This window comes from Belonocnema kinseyi, chromosome 5 (genome assembly GCF_010883055.1).
Source record: "Belonocnema kinseyi isolate 2016_QV_RU_SX_M_011 chromosome 5, B_treatae_v1, whole genome shotgun sequence".
NCBI lineage: Eukaryota > Metazoa > Arthropoda > Insecta > Hymenoptera > Cynipidae > Belonocnema > Belonocnema kinseyi.
Window position 1 is genome coordinate 41,947,858 of NC_046661.1, and position 16,271 is coordinate 41,964,128.

General features: G+C 32.7%; 2 protein-coding genes across 2 annotated transcripts in view; both read left to right on the forward strand.

Annotated features, from left to right (window-relative positions):
- Positions 1–7,816, forward strand: part of LOC117172617 (T-complex protein 1 subunit beta) — a 21,652-nt gene extending 13,836 nt beyond the window's left edge. The window contains exons 5-7 of the mRNA XM_033360710.1: positions 2,119–2,343; positions 2,451–2,832; positions 7,153–7,816. Coding sequence (XP_033216601.1) covers positions 2,119–2,343; positions 2,451–2,832; positions 7,153–7,325 — 780 coding nt within the window. The 3' untranslated portion in view covers positions 7,326–7,816. The remainder of the gene's footprint in view (positions 1–2,118; positions 2,344–2,450; positions 2,833–7,152) is intronic.
- Positions 7,817–8,824: 1,008 nt separating this feature from the next.
- LOC117172573 (eukaryotic translation initiation factor 3 subunit D-like) lies at positions 8,825–14,762 on the forward strand. Its single transcript, XM_033360643.1, has 3 exons — positions 8,825–9,097; positions 9,179–9,224; positions 13,036–14,762. Exons 1-3 carry the CDS (start codon positions 8,921–8,923, stop codon positions 14,502–14,504), a joined length of 1,692 nt encoding a protein of 563 aa, XP_033216534.1. The 5' UTR covers positions 8,825–8,920; the 3' UTR covers positions 14,505–14,762.
- The last annotated feature ends 1,509 nt before the right edge of the window (positions 14,763–16,271 follow it).

Sequence of the window (16,271 nt, forward strand, 5' to 3'; positions counted from 1 at the left end):
AGCCTTCTGCTCGCAGCGGGGAGCCTGCCTCAGAGCCTGTCTAGCTGCCCGGCTCGGGGTGGCATCCCCCTGCCGGCGGCAGCCTCATCGGCCGGCGGCACTAGTTTGGGAATCGCTGGAGTAGCCGACACTCAAGGGTCCTTTTTTAAGCTTTAGGATTAAAATTTAGAAGTAGATTTTTTTTTTAATTTCATAGTTAACAGCCTGAAACATAATAATTCGGAATCTACGGGCCCACTGCGGGCGTGTTTTATGGACGGTCCCTAAAACCAAAAAAAATATATTGTGCTAAATAAAAATGTTATGCATGTGCACTATTGTGAGGTTAGGATAAGTGTCAGCTGTCTCATTCCGATAATGTAGGTCTCTGTCGTACCGATGCCTTCGGTAGCACTTAAGAATAATTATGGGAGAGAATTGTAGCACACATAACCCCAAAATAAGCACATTAAATTTAGCAAAATTAAAATTTTTTTAATTAACCCACAAAAAAAAGAGCCGTGGACGTCCGTTAGTATGTTTGCTATCATTCCCCAGATTTTGAAGACAAAATCTTTATTATTGTAGGAAAAAGGCCGAGGGAATCTAAAACTGATAAAATCGATAATTTTCTATGTTTAAATTTATATACTGTATATGCGAAGATTTTTTATATCTCCGACCTCTGTTGCTAACGTCATTCTACAAATATTTATTAAGTCGGACAACTGATGTGGATATGTGGAGAGCAGATATGTTCTTTTTAGAAATAAAAATAGACCAAAGTATTATAAAAAAAATCATTATTTGATCCCTATAAAAACTATTGCTTGAAACAGTAAAGAAGAATAATGTTTGTGAATTTAGTTACAAGTTAACTTTCATCAAATATTTTTTCCAGGAAGTATTTTAGAAATAAAAATAACGGGGCTTATGTTAAATGTAATCGAAAGTTGCATGGATATTGAATAAGTTAAATTATTTTTTTATTGTAAACAACAAATAAATCGTCCAGGACAGTGACCTCCACAGTACCTTAAGTCACAAAAGGACAATAATTTTGCTGTAGAGACAAAAAATTAATATTAGTATTAGGTTTTGACAAGATTATTCTTCTGGTTTTGCAGTGAGAAAATTTTGTTTGTAATCTAAAACATTCGCATAGACTAGAACTAACCTAAAAAGTTCGTGAAAGTTGGGTAACGATAAATAAAAATAATAAGACAAATTAATTCTATTTAGTATCAAAAGCATTTCTGCGACATTATTTTCACTTTTGGTATTTTAAAGTAGCATGTTGTAAGGTCAATTACTTCTAAATAAAAAAATTAAAATCCAAAAAATAATGTCCGATTATTAGATACATGCGGTCCGATCACTAAAAATCTTGTCCCACCACTGGTGTTTTCTCAAGCTTTTCTGAAAACTCTTTTTTTCTTCCAAAATCTTCTTTAACTTGGAAATAAATGGCAAAAATAAATTTAACAGTTTGGACGCATTTGAAAAATGCGAACATTTCTGAGAAAAATCTCTTAATGCTTATAATTAATTGGGCTAGATCATTCTTTTGTTCAGTTGTTCGGAAATTTGTTAACTTTTTTGTTTCTTTTACAAGTTTAACGTAAAATACGTAGGGATTTTTTGAACAAAAAAAGTAAAGGTTTTTATTAGAGAAAACTTTACTTATTACTTGTTCCTTTCACAAAACTCACGTAAGTTGTTAAAAAATCCTTACTAATTCTAATTTGTTGTTTCCCAAATTCAAACAAATATGGAGTTATTTTGAAAAAGAGCCTAACGATTTTTTTCAGATTCGGTAAAAATAGGAGAACATCCCCAAGAAATAATTTCTAAAGTACAAACATTAGTCTGCTCTTTAAACTTAGTTCTGAGAAGGCGTGTCATGGGATTGATCACTCTTGAAACCTGGTTACAAATCTTCGTCAAATTTTTAAAATCTGTAAACTCTGAAATAATTGAAAACTTTGTGAAACCTTAGAAATCTTTGTGAAGACATTTAAATCTCTGTGAAATCTTATAAAAATTTCAAATCTTGAAATCTGCTAAACCTCCGACACAACCTTAAAACATTTGTTCACCAATTACACCTGTAATTGAAAATTTAATATTCTTTTGTAGGACAAGGTTGACAAGATCTTGAAACACGGCTGCAACGTTTTCATAAACAGGCAGTTGATTTACAATTACCCGGAGCAATTGTTCGCTGACGCAGGCGTCATGGCAATCGAACATGCAGACTTTGATGGAATCGAGCGACTCGCGCTCGTCACTGGTGGCGAGATCGTCAGCACTTTTGAACATCCAGAGCTGGTGTCTCTAGGAAAATGCAAAGTGATTGAACAGGTAATACACTTTTGGAATAGAACTTTTTCTTTTAAATATTTCCCTTTTATGTAATAACATTGAATGATGTTAAAAATGAAATAATATTACTTATTTTATTACTCCAGGTGATGATTGGGGAAGACACCCTCCTACGTTTTTCGGGCGTTTCCCTTGGAGAAGCCTGCACAGTCGTGATTCGTGGAGCAACTCAGCAAATTCTCGATGAGGCCGAGCGTTCCTTACACGATGCCCTTTGCGTTTTGGCCGCAACAGTCCAGGAGTCGAGAGTTGTCTATGGTGGTGGATGCAGCGAAATGGTGATGGCCTGCGCTGTTATGCGTGCTGCTGCAGCTACCCCAGGCAAAGAAGCCGTCGCTATGGAAGCGTTCGCCAAGGCTTTGTCCCAACTTCCAACCGTCATCGCTGATAATGCCGGATACGATTCCGCACAATTGGTCAGCGAACTTCGTGCCTCTCATAATTCTGGAGCTTGTACCATGGGTTTAAGTAAGTATTTTCAGAGGTGCAAAAAGCGTCATGTATTCAAGGAGAAATATGCGCAACTTCGAGATTATAATAATACCTGGAAAAAGCGTTGTAAACACCTTCTTATAAAATATAAAAAGTAGTCAAGAAGATTACTCATTTCGTTACAATTGCACAATACTACATATATTGAAACTTCCAATTTCGAGTTCCTGTCAGTTTTCTAAGAAACAACACACTTTTCATTGTACCGACAAAAAAATTTCGAATCTAACTTATACTAATTCCAATTCGAATGAACAAGTATAATTTTTTTACTACGAGAAAGTCAGAATTATGAACTAAAACATTTCCACACGGGGTGGTTTCTAAAAGCCTGGAAACAATTACTGAAAATTCCAGTTTTTTTGCGGATATAATTTTGCATATTACGGATCCATTTAAATATTTTACACGTTTTTTAAAACAATCATCTCGGAATATGTATACATCTTCGAAATTTTATTATACTTAATGTTTTTTTAAGTTTTTAGGAATTAAATGAATTATTATTAATTTAGAAAGCCTTGACCAATTATGTTATAACATATTCTCAAATTCCTTAAACTCCGTGTATTTGAATAATATTTCAAACAAATTTTTATTGCATCTTATTGTACTTAATATCCACTCCATATCTAGGTAAAATTAATGTAGGTAAGATATTAAATTCAATTTAAATCGCTTCAAAGTCCTAATTTTTCAAGTAAAAAAATTAGAATTGATTTTTCAACGAAAAATATCAATTAAAAAAAAATTGAATTTTGAAGTAAAAGAGAGCAGTTTTCAACAAAAAATGGAATAGTTAATTTCCAGTGAAAAGAATAATTTTCCACACAAGAAAAAGGACGATTTTTCAACTAAACATATGAATTTTCAACGAAGTAGATGAATTTTCATTTAAAAGAGACACATTTTTAAACAAATAGTTGCAATTTTATCTAAAAAGGAACAATTTTCAACAAAACTAAAGAATCTTCAAGTGGAAGTTGAATTTTAAACAAAAATTACGAATTTTCAAATAAGACTATTATTTTTCTACCAAAATAGACGATTTTTCAACAAAATACAGAAAAATGTAAAGAAAGAGTTGAATTTACAACTAAAAAAAAAACAAACAGTTGAATTTTGAACTTTTTGTCATTTAAAATAATCATTTAGTTGGCTTCTAAAATAATTGGTGTCTTCGTGTAACTATGACAAATGGTACTTAAATTTTCGTTGAAAATCATTCTTTTTTCTTAACTTTGTTGCCAGGCTTACCTAGTAGAATCTACAAAACGTATCGATTTTTATTACATTTTCATAGTTATGAGAAGGTATTGTTTTTAAGTGAAAACTGACTGTCGCGGATTTCTTTAAATCTTCACGTTTCGAGATCTACTGAACCCAAAAAACCGGTTTTAGGATGTTGTCGGTCTGTCTTGTCGTCTGTATACCGGATAACGTTTGAATGACTAATCGGATTAAGTTGCAATTTAGCATACAATTTCAGGAACCAAAAAGAAAGGTCGACTTCGTTAACCAACTATTTTGGAATAAGATTCAAAAAGAGCATTTTCAAAGTTCTTGAGATCATTTTTTTTTATCGAAATTTAGAAATGTTATGTGCGGTTATTCGTAGTACACGGAAACTCGAACAACTTATCCGTACGATTTTTTTCGATAAAAAGAAAATTATCACAGTTGTAGAATTTTCAAAGTAAAAAAACGAAATAGCTATTTGTGATACAAGTGCGCAAAATATGCGATTGCCGAAAAGTGTTAAACTTGCGACAATGCTGCAATCACACGAGTAGTAATCGGCTGTGCGCACGTGTATCACACGCTATTTTTTGCAAAACCCACCTGATAAAATTATTTATCAAATTTTTATTTCAAGCTTTTTTCAATTAATTCATGGAATTCCATCAATTCCTTGAAATCCATGAATTTCTTGATATCCGTGAATTTCATGCATTCCATGAATCCCATGAAAGCTATGAATTCCATGAATTAATTCCGCGAATACCATGAATGTCATGAATACCTTAATTTGCACGAATTCCATTAATTCCGCGATTCCCATGATTTTCGTGAACTTCATGATTTCCAGGAATTCCGTGTATTCATATATTGCCGTGAATTCCATGAATTCATTCCACTTAAATATTCTTTCGAAGTTTTGCTTCTACCGTGCGTCCCGACACACACATTTTTGTAAAGATTATTTTTATGTTGCCAGCGCGCAACGTTACGCATCTCTAAAGTGCGCATGTGCGCACATTGAGTCGATTCGCAAAGTAGACATGTTTCAAAGTGTGCGTGCGCCTTTATTATTCCCGCACAGTCACTTTCGAGGTGTGTGTTACAGAAAATATATATTTTTTTTAAGCCAAAAACGCACGATATGGAAAAAAGTCAAGAAAAGAAAAACCTTCCTTTTTAAATACCCTACAAGATTATAATGACAACTTTTCAAATTTTCTTGAAAAATGAAAAATTGAACTTTTGATCACACCATAAATGATGAAAATTCAATAATTACATCTTCCGGTCAAACTATGCAAGAATCGAAAGAAAATGAATCAACAAAAATTGTTCAACCTAAAAAGATATACAAATTTGTTAATAATCACTTACTTCGAGGACACTTAGTTTTTGTTTAGTTTGTAAAAACTACATTAAAAGTAAAAACATGCTTTTTTGACAAACGACACAAGCTACGAAAAAAAGACAAAAGTTGTTCACCCAAAAAAGTTCTACAAATTTCTCATTAATAATTTTTTATACGACTTGTAATTTTTGTTTTAATCGTAAAAGTAACATAAAAAATGAATTAATTAATTTTTTGGAAAACGACACAAGGTAATAAAATACATTAATAGACAAAAGTTGTTCGTCCAAAAAGGATCTACAAATTTTGTATTAAGAATTTTTGAATAGAACGAGTAGATTTTCTTTTAATCGTAAAAAATTCACTGTAAAAAATGTTGGTGTAGATTTACATGACGTATAAAACAACAAACAAAATGCGCACCATATAGTATGAGGTCGTTCGAGCTTCACCGGAACGCATTGTTTGGCACGAGTTGCACTCCCTAGATCCAAATGGTCCAAATTTACGTCCTACAAATTATTGTGCGGCGGTCGTCGGTGCGGGCTTACTCCCTCGCGATAGAAAAGCGCACCTCAAAATTTACAGACTTTCGTATGCTTAACACTCCAAGTAAATTTATCACCTTACGTGAACTTACTATATCACACGCCGATCGAATAATTTCCATCATCGGACGTAGTAATTTCACAGTTGACTGCAAATAGAACAACCTTCATTTTATTTTCACATTGTCACCTGAAATGAAATCACATTAGATTGCAAATAAGTACCGTAGTATCGTAAATGAATAAGGTTCTATATTGCAATTTGAAAATAAACTGCACGTATAATTATGTGGTTTTTCAGCCATAAAATATCTACAAATTTGTTATAAACTCTTGCTATGAAAAATTACCTTTTTAGAAAAAGAAGACAAGCAACAATAACATTTTAGTCAACAAGATTTCCCCCCTAAATGTTATCTACAAATTTGCTTAGAACCGCTTTATGCTAGGATGCGTATTTTTAGTTTAAGTCGTAAATAATAACATTGAAAATAAACAAATTAAATTTATTTTAAAAAACGACACAAGTTGCAATAAAATGTTTAATAAGAAAATGACTTTTTTCTTATAGGATGCGCACTTTTTTCAATCATAAAAGCATAATAATAAAAATACGTATGTTTCAATACCATTGCATATTATGAATTGTAATAGTATTAATTTATTTTAATGCAAAATAATAAAAAAATATTAAAGTAGTCATGAAAAAAAGAATTTTTACCTTATTTTGAAATATTTTAATACGCAATCCCAGGCTGAGGTACATACATTAATGTAATATACATTTCATATTAAATTGTTGAACACAATGTAGAAAAGTCACATTTTTAATTTATTAAGTATTAATATTAAATATTAAATAAATTGTGAAAAAATTGAGTGCGAAGCACGAGATACGGTATGAGAATGTGTTCGTTAAAGCCGAAGGAGCTTTAATAAAAGAGAATTCACAATCACCAAAGTACATTCTTCGATGCTTTGACCTTTAATTTTAAATGCTCTGGGCCTAAATTGTGCCTCGCGAAGCGCGAGACCCAACAGTCGCGCACAGAGCGAGGATGAGAATGTGCCCGCGCGGCGGGCAGATTTTTTGTTGTTGCAATACATTTATTTTTATCCCATGATACATATTAATTTCCTTAACATTTTTTTTTGCAGACATGGACCGTGGTGAAATTGGTTGCATGAAGAAGCTCGGAATCACGGAATCCTGGGCCGTAAAAAGGCAGGTTCTTTTGAGCGCAGCTGAAGCAGCCGAAATGATTCTTCGTGTTGATAACATTCTCCGTGCAGCGCCCAGAAAACGAGTCCAAGACCGTGGACGTTGTTAATTTCATTCTTCATCATCCAATTTGCATTTTCACTGCTTTTTTAATGACCACAAAAATATTATAATATTGTCCCAATAATGTTTGTAAGAATTAGTTAAGAATCATTGCTCGTTTGCACATCTTCGAATAATATTTTTTGCTTAAAAAATGACTGATATACTCAAAGAAGAAGAAGGTGATGAAAAAGAAAACAATGAAGATTAAGAGAAGAGGTTAATATTGTTCAACGAAACACAAACAAATTTTCGTCAGGTTTTTGCAGTAAGCGTTCTTTTTTATAAAATTGCACCAAACGTTTAATATGAATAAATACTTGAACCGTTATATTCCTTTTGCATTACTACATTTTACATACTAATAACTAATCAACTTTTGTTTGGTTGATTAAAAAAAAAGCAGTTTATTGTATTTTCATGTCAAGTGAATTTGTAATAGTTTTGTCGGTACATCAAATAAAAAAAGTACAATTTTTGCTGCTTTTGATTTCGAAATTTGCCCAGCTATTTTCCATTCTGTTAGAAAATACTATGCATTTATTTCGTAAGGCTTACATCAAACATAAAATATGTAATAAAAATGAAATTTGAGAGAAAAAAAGTAAGCTGTTGTAATTCCCTTGCTTGATTTCTTGATATGATAGTAATCAAAATAATAAAAAAATATGTGAAATCTATTCGACACACAACTTATTGGGAAATTTTTTTCCAGCATAATTATATTCATTTAAAAATATTAAAAATCGTGTCTGTTGCTTAAATACATTAAACCTTTTTTATATCGAAGAGTTAAAAGTTTCTGAAATTACATTGACTCAAGAAGTCTTTACAGTTTCAAAGATCTTTGAAAAAAAAAGAAAATCCAACTTTTCCAATTTCTACATAAATCGCACGAATCTTTGATATTTACACAAATTTCCAAACATCCGAGTCGAAATTAAATGACGGACCTGCCAGCAAAATGAATAAAGTGTCCAATATTTCGATAAAAAATTATAATAAAAACTGTCTTTAGTTTTCAAACCAATGTTTAGCTATTGATATTTAATTTCTAAGAATAAATTGTTCTATACTAAAAACTATTGATGTTGATATTCTTTATCTAATGTATTCATCTATCAGTTTTGATATGATGAAATAAATTAAATTCCAGTTGGAAGAATCCTCGTGTTATTTTTTAACGAGGAAATGCTCGAGTAACCCTCGGCGGATATTAATATATTTATTTAAGTAGTTTAGTATTAAATAAAATAATTGTTTGTGATTGGGAAAAAATAGTTCCGAAACTGCAAACCGAAAAGTGAGGAGTTTGGAATTTTTCTTATATTTTATAGTGGCCACCCTTGCAAAGGTTGAACATCTTTATTCTGTGACATAATTAAAATAGGGGCGGCAAAATTGTTTTGGAAAAAGATGTTCGTCATTGGCGGTACATTTTCAAACTCCACGCATGTATTCGTGGATTCTAACCAGATAAGTGTCATGGCAGCCGCATCTCGTGCACGTGCACCGAGCACCTCACGTACAACGGCCATTTCTGTGGGACTGTACGCTATCGCGGATCACGAAGTGTCTTTTCTGTCAAGAAAATCTTTTTAAATGAATGCAACTGAGGAAACCCCGATGCCCGAAGATGTGGACGTTAAAGAGGATAAATTGCACTTCGTGGCACCAGGAATTCAAGACAATCCGGATGGCTGGGGTCCCTGTGAGTTGCCGGATCAATTTAAAGACATGCCATACCAGCCATTTTCCAAGGGAGACAGGCTAGGCAAGGTGAGACATATGCCACGAGATTATTCTAAACTTCGTTTAAATCCTCATTCCCGCACTTATGACAATGATTTCATTCTCTAGATCGCAGATTGGACCGGATCGGCTTACCAGGATAAGAAATTCACGAGTAAGTTGCTCTTTCCTTCACTGAAAAATTTCTAACCTCAAAGTCAGATGTAACGTGACCATGGGCAATTTGCTCCGGAAGTAGATTTCGCGACACTTATCTGCATGTGGGAACATTCAAAACAATGCATGAACTTTTTTTAGTTCGTATACATATGACAAAATATTTGCGACTCAAAAAATTAGTACCGTCAAGTGAGGCTATGTAACAAAAGTATAGCTCAGTAGAACCGGCACACCCGCAAATTTGTAGGTAAAACTTTAGAATAGCGTCTTCGTCAGTATGGTCCTTTAAAGCAACTATCCAATTTTTTTTTAATTCCATGAATTTTAAATAAAAAATTTTGGAGAGGAACATTTTGATACCATTTTATCACTTTGTTTATAAAAGAAGCAGTCGCAGAACAGTGATCGAACAATCTCGAACCACAAATATTGTCAGTCAGGTACATACTATTTCGTACATTTTGACCATTAGAAGCAACGAACAAGTTGCAAAAACCTTCTTGCTCCTTTTGTTTTCTTATATCTTGCGGTCTGAAAATGCTCTTCCCCCACCTTTTTTATTTAGAATTCATCGAATTTTAACAGGTTTTTGTTTGTTTGTTAGTTAGTTTAAAGGACCATACTGGAGAAGCCGCTATTCTAAAGTCTTACCAATTTGTATTGCATAATTAACTATGTACCTATAATTTTAATTTAAAATAGGTATGCCGTTTAAACGTTCCAACTGTGGATTTTTTAGATTCTAAAAGCTTGTCAGCTTTACTGTGCCAATTGAAAAATGACACTGAACTTTTTTTGAAAATTTAAAGTCATTTACTTTAAAATACAAAATATTGCAACTTTAAGCAAAAAAAATATTAATTCTTTTTATAGACAGCGTTCTGTACATCAAATTTAAATTTGTATAATTTTGGATGTTTTAATTGAGGAGTCGAATGCAATAAGGTTGTAAAATTGTATACCGCTTTTTTCCCTCTAAGCAAAAAATTGTAGCATTTTCAGTTTTCTTTATGAAGCAAAAAAGGACTTTTAAACAGAAACCAATTTTAGCACGTTTTTTTCTTCAATTCGAACTCTGTTCGTCTGCTTTTTGATTTTTTAGATTAAATTTTCAGGGAACGCGATTAAGGGTAATAATTTTTTATATACTCGGCGTGAATTGGATTTTTGTAAAATCCAGAATTTTTTTTTTTTTTTAAAGTTTTGAACAAGCAAAGACCTCGTCGAAAAAATCGAAGAAAACTGTAATAAAGTTTTTTGGAAAGTTTCAGAACAAAATATTCAATAGTTTAGGAGTAGATATGATTTTAGTTAATGTCAGCGCTGGAATTTTATTGGCTTATTGAACAATTACTTTAAGTCGATAAATCATAGCAAAACGAGCGATGATTCTGTTTTTTATTCTAATGGGGGGAAAAATATAAAGTTTCTTTTTTACAAATTAAAATTGTAACTACTCCTAAACTATTAAATATTTTGACCTGAAACTTTCCAAAAATATTTCATCGCAGTTTTCTCCAATCTTTATCGCGAGAAATCCTCGCTTACTCAAAATTCCCTCTATAAACTAAACGCTCGAAGTTACAAATGTCCGATTCACGCCGAGTCTCAGAACAAAATTATTATCCTAAAGTGCATTCCCTGAAAATTTAATTTAAAAATTCCAAAACCTGACGAACACAGCACGAGTTGAAGTGAAAAATCGATTAAAATCGATATCTTGCCATTATGATGAGATAAAAATAGACAGTTCAAATTTTGAGCCAAACGACGCGAAATACGCGGAAAAGTTTTCGGAAGAATTTCGGCTTCTCAAAATTCCTTTAAAAAATTCTCAGAGCCATTTTTTAACAAAACTCGTCGTTTTCAATAGAGGTGACGGATGCAAAAAGACGTAAAGCACTCGAAACCGCGTAGAAATATTTCCACTCGGGACAGTCTATAGATCGAATAAAGTTACCAAAGCATAAAACAAAATATACCTTCATATTCAGCTTGACGGGGCCGACAAATTTTTGTCATGAAACTTTTTCATTCGACAATTTTTACTCAAGATAAACAATAAAGATATAGAAAATTTTCCGATCAAAAATCAATGTTTGATAAAACACCACTTGCCATTATTCGGCCGTTTGTTGATAAAAATGCTTGAAATTTGTATGGTGTATTCTCAATATATAAGCGATGAATATAAGTAGAGCATTTTGTTTTAAAATATTATATATGCTTGTTTTTGTTTAATAGCAAATTAATCCCGAACGAAAATCACGTTTTATAAAACATCGATTTTTGATCGGACAATTTTCTATGTTTTTATTGTTTATCTTGAGTAATAATTATAGAATGTAAAAGTTTTGTGAGAAAAATTTGTCGGCCGCATCAAGCTGAATACGCAGGTATATTTTATTTTGTTTTGGTAAAATTTTTTTCCATCTATAGATTGTTCCGAATGGACAATACTTCCGCAAGATACGTAAAAGGTCTGAAAGAAGACTTGTATGTATCAAAAATGCTAGGAAAAAATTCCTATTTTTAGCATAATATATCAAGCGAGCGCGAGTGCCACCATGAGATTATTTACTTCAAAGCCTACAGAGCTTCGAGCAATTCAATCTTTAGCTATGCTTAATTATGTAGAAAATTCAAAATATAAAAATGTATACAAAAACTGAGATCTACAAGAGATGTCTGGTAAAGTTTCATTCAGGCATTTCGAGTGTAAAGAATAAATTCCCGAGCGCGAAGCGCGAGATCCGGCAGGCGCGCGCTTTTTTGTCCTAAATTTTAATTTCTATAAAAGTTAATATAGGAACTTCATTCCTTGTTTTGTTGAAAATATACTTAACAGATTATTTAAAAATAGGTGTAAATATTAAAGTCATTAGACACCATTCAATCTAGATAATATGTGTGTGTTTTTTATTATGAGCAAAAATGCATTAACAACGTTAACACATTTTTTTAAATACATCTTTAACTTCGGAAGTCTAGGCAGATTTAAATTGAGTATGAAAAAAACTTTATATCCCTATTCCCTGTTCTTAACAATTGTAGGGTTTCTAGCGACCAAGAAGCCGGAAAAACTCCGTGAATTTTATTTAGCCGGGAAATTTTCGGAAATTTTAAATAAAATTGAATACCTGTAGGAAAATAATAAAAATCAAACGAATATATATTTTTAATAAATTTGATAGAAACCTCACGATTACTTATTTTGTACATCATACAAAAGATACTTCTTTCAGCAGAAAAAATGTTTAGATTTTTCAAACAAAATTTTGGTTCAACTTTAAACATGTTGCACCAAGCAAGCAAAAATATTCACATTAGGATGATAAATTGATGCAATTCTATAGAAATTCACATTTAAATTTTATTAAAATTAAATTGTAAGAAAACATTGAAATTTGCATTATTTTTGCAATGCATTAAAAAATTGACTGAATGGCTTCATCTTGGCTTATTTGATCGAGAATACCGATAGTTTTCAACCTATTTAAGAGGTGGGAAAAAATTAACTCGTATAATTTACATTAAAGGAACCTAAGCAATCATCGATGAACAGTCGGTCTCATACTTGGGATCGTTAATGCACTTTCGTTTAATATTTATCACTTCAGTCTGTGGTTGCGGATCAATTTGACATGTATAACTTAATTGCTAAATTACAAAGACATATCTAAATTAGTCGGGGAAAAAACGGGCAATTTCAAATTAGCTGTTTACTAGACACCCTGAATTTATTTATAATACTAAATCTCAATCATAATACGACTTACAGTTCTTGCATTAAACTTTTTCCTCAGACAAATATGCATCGCAATTTGGTTCGGGAAGTCAATACGCCTACTACCACGATGAAGATGAAACGACGTTCCATCTGGTGGACAACACCAGAGCCCAGAAGCCACCGTACCAGCGTGGACGATTCGGCAGGAACCAGCGTAACATGCGAGGTCGTGGAGGTCAACGCGGAGGAATGAATCAGATGCAAGCCTTGGGCAAACTGAAGCTCCGTGAGCGAGAACGCAAGGGCCAGTCGAAACGTTGGGGTCGACAACAGGGTGGTTTTCGCAACAATAGAAACCAACCTCAAATCAAAAACCGCGACGCTTCCGTCACCGTGCGTCCGGATTGGGTCACCATTGAAGAAATGGACTTCCCTCGATTGGCGAAATTGTCTCTGCCTGCCGTGAAAGATGGTGAGGACGTCCTCTGTTGCGGTTCTCTAGAGTTCTACGATAAATCGTACGACAGAGTAAATGTGAAAAACGAGAAACCCCTCCAGAGGATAGACCGTGTCTTCCACACCGTCACCACCACCGACGATCCCGTAATTCGTAAACTCTCAAAAACAGAAGGCAATGTTTATGCCACTGACGCTATTCTCGCAACGATTATGTGCTGCACTCGCAGTAATTACTCCTGGGACATAGTCATTGAGAAAATCGGAGACAAGCTCTTCTTTGATAAACGAGACAACACCGAATTCGATCTCCTTACTGTCAATGAAACGAGCGTAGAACCTCCCCAGGACGAGGGCAACTCTCTGAATTCGCCAAGAAATCTGGCTTTAGAAGCCACCTTCATCAATCACAATTTCTCGCAACAAGCTCTTAAATCCAACGAAAACCGATACACATTCGATGAAGGGAATCCCTTCATTTCCGAGGAAGAGGAAGAAGATGTCGCTAGTGTAGCTTATCGTTACCGCAAGTGGGACTTGAACAACGGCATCATCCTGATTGCTCGATGCGAGCACGATGCAGTCATACAAGGACCCAATAACGATACCCAGTTCTTGACTGTAAAAGCTTTAAACGAGTGGGATTCTAAGCTCGCCAATGGTGTTGAGTGGCGGCAAAAACTTGACTCTCAACGCGGTGCTGTTCTGGCCAACGAACTGAGAAATAATGCTTGCAAATTGGCCAAGTGGACTGTTCAGGCTCTGCTCGCAGGATCGGATCAAATTAAATTCGGTTACGTCTCGAGAGCAATGGTTCGCGACTCTAGCAAGCATGTGATTTTGGGAACCCAGCAGTACAAACCCAACGAATTCGCCACACAGATTAATCTGAATATGGACAATGCGTGGGGAATTCTGAGATGCATTATTGATATTTGCATGAAGCAGAAGGACGGAAAGTATTTAATCATGAAGGATCCCAACAAGCCTATGATCCGTTTGTATAATATTCCCGACAACACTTTCGAGAGCGATGGGGATGAGGATGATGATGAAGATGAAGCTACCCATGATGCCTTCCAGAGTTAAACCTAAAGGAGCTCAGCTGCCCTTTGATTTCATACATTGTGTCTACAGTCTTATGTTACAGACGATGAAGCTGTGTAATAAGGTCCATACTAGAAAATTCTAGGAAGGCAAATAAAACACGTGGTTAGACTAAGTAAATTAATATTGTGCAGAATGCTTAATATGTATATAATTAATCTGAAGCGCATTCAGTCATTGATAAAGAATAGAAATAATAGTTAACGAAAAATTAATAAATGCACGTAATTTTTTATTTTTGATCAATTATTTTTTATATGGCATTTTGTACAAGACATTAAATCGTCATTGGTCAAATTAATAACTTACTTTAGACAAAGAACGAGTTGATGATGGTATCTTTAACAGATTGTAATTTCGGGTCTACCAAAGTGGTTAAATGCATTATTAATCAAACATATATTTTAATTGGCATTTTTCATAAATACTTATTAAAGCACGAAATTTAAATTAAAATTCTTAAAATTTGTACAATTTTTTATTGAAATTTAAAATATAAACATTCAAATTTACTTTGAAAGTTAAAGTTTAAAAAATTATTGTTTCGAATTCAACTATTTTAATTAGAAAAGGTTGAAAAATTAATTATAACTTTCAAGAGGTTAGAATTTAAAAATTTGAAGATGTTCATATGTTTTGGACATTATTTTCTGCAAGCAAGTAACTTTTGAAAAAGCAACAAGGGTTCTTTCACACAAGCATATAATTTCAAAAATGAAACTTTCAATATCAAAGAAATTGCAGGGACGACAGTCAATTCTGCAAACTTTTAGTTGGCCCATGCAATTTTTTTTATTTAATATTTTTTTTCTGAAATTAAATTTTTTTGAGCATCTAGCGAGCTTTCATCTGATAAAAATAGTATAGTCAGAGAAGGGTTTAAATCAACAGAAATAGAAAATCCGATTTTTCAATTCGTAATCTTTATGTTTTTAAAATAATTTAATTCTAACTTGCTCCGAAAAATACGAACCACTCAGGATTTTATTTTTTGACCGGGAATTTTACAAATTTTTCGAAAAAATCTTTCAAGTTTGATTTCAGCCGTTTCTTAAATCATTAGTTAAATTGTTATTTTTATCAATTATGATAACATTCAGATTGGAGTGCGTAATTCGAAAATCGTTCACTGTATAAATGTTATATTTCAGATTTTATTTTTTGAGCTTACATTTCAACTTAAAGAATTCTAAAATTCAGTTTCAAAGACTTGAAAAATTAAAAATTAGAAGCTTTCGAAGTCATGATTCATGATATTTCAAACTTAGAATAGAATCTCCTGATTTAGCGTTAAAAATTAAACTGTTTCAATTACAGTCTTAGTTACACAGATGAAAATGCCCGATAAAAGCTTGACCAAATATTTTCAATTTAAAAATATTTAAAAAATAATATATTCATAATTAAAAGCTTTAATTAAAGTTCAAATATTGTTTCAGTCTAAAATGTTCCACTTTTAAAACATTTAATTTCAAAAATTCTTATTAAAAAAAATTAACCTCTAACTGAATACGTAAAAATATCTGACTGTTCATTAAAAATCAGTAATCATAAATCAAATGTTCAAAACTAAACTTTGAATATTACAAATTTATTCGTTCTATTTTAAAAAAATTAACTTCAGAGTAAAATTGTTAAATTTTGATCCATAAATAACAATTGAACCCCTATTATTCTTGTAAAAATGTAACATTTCGGTGCATATAGTACCGAAAAAACCCGGATATTCGTACCGAAATTTCTGCGCAA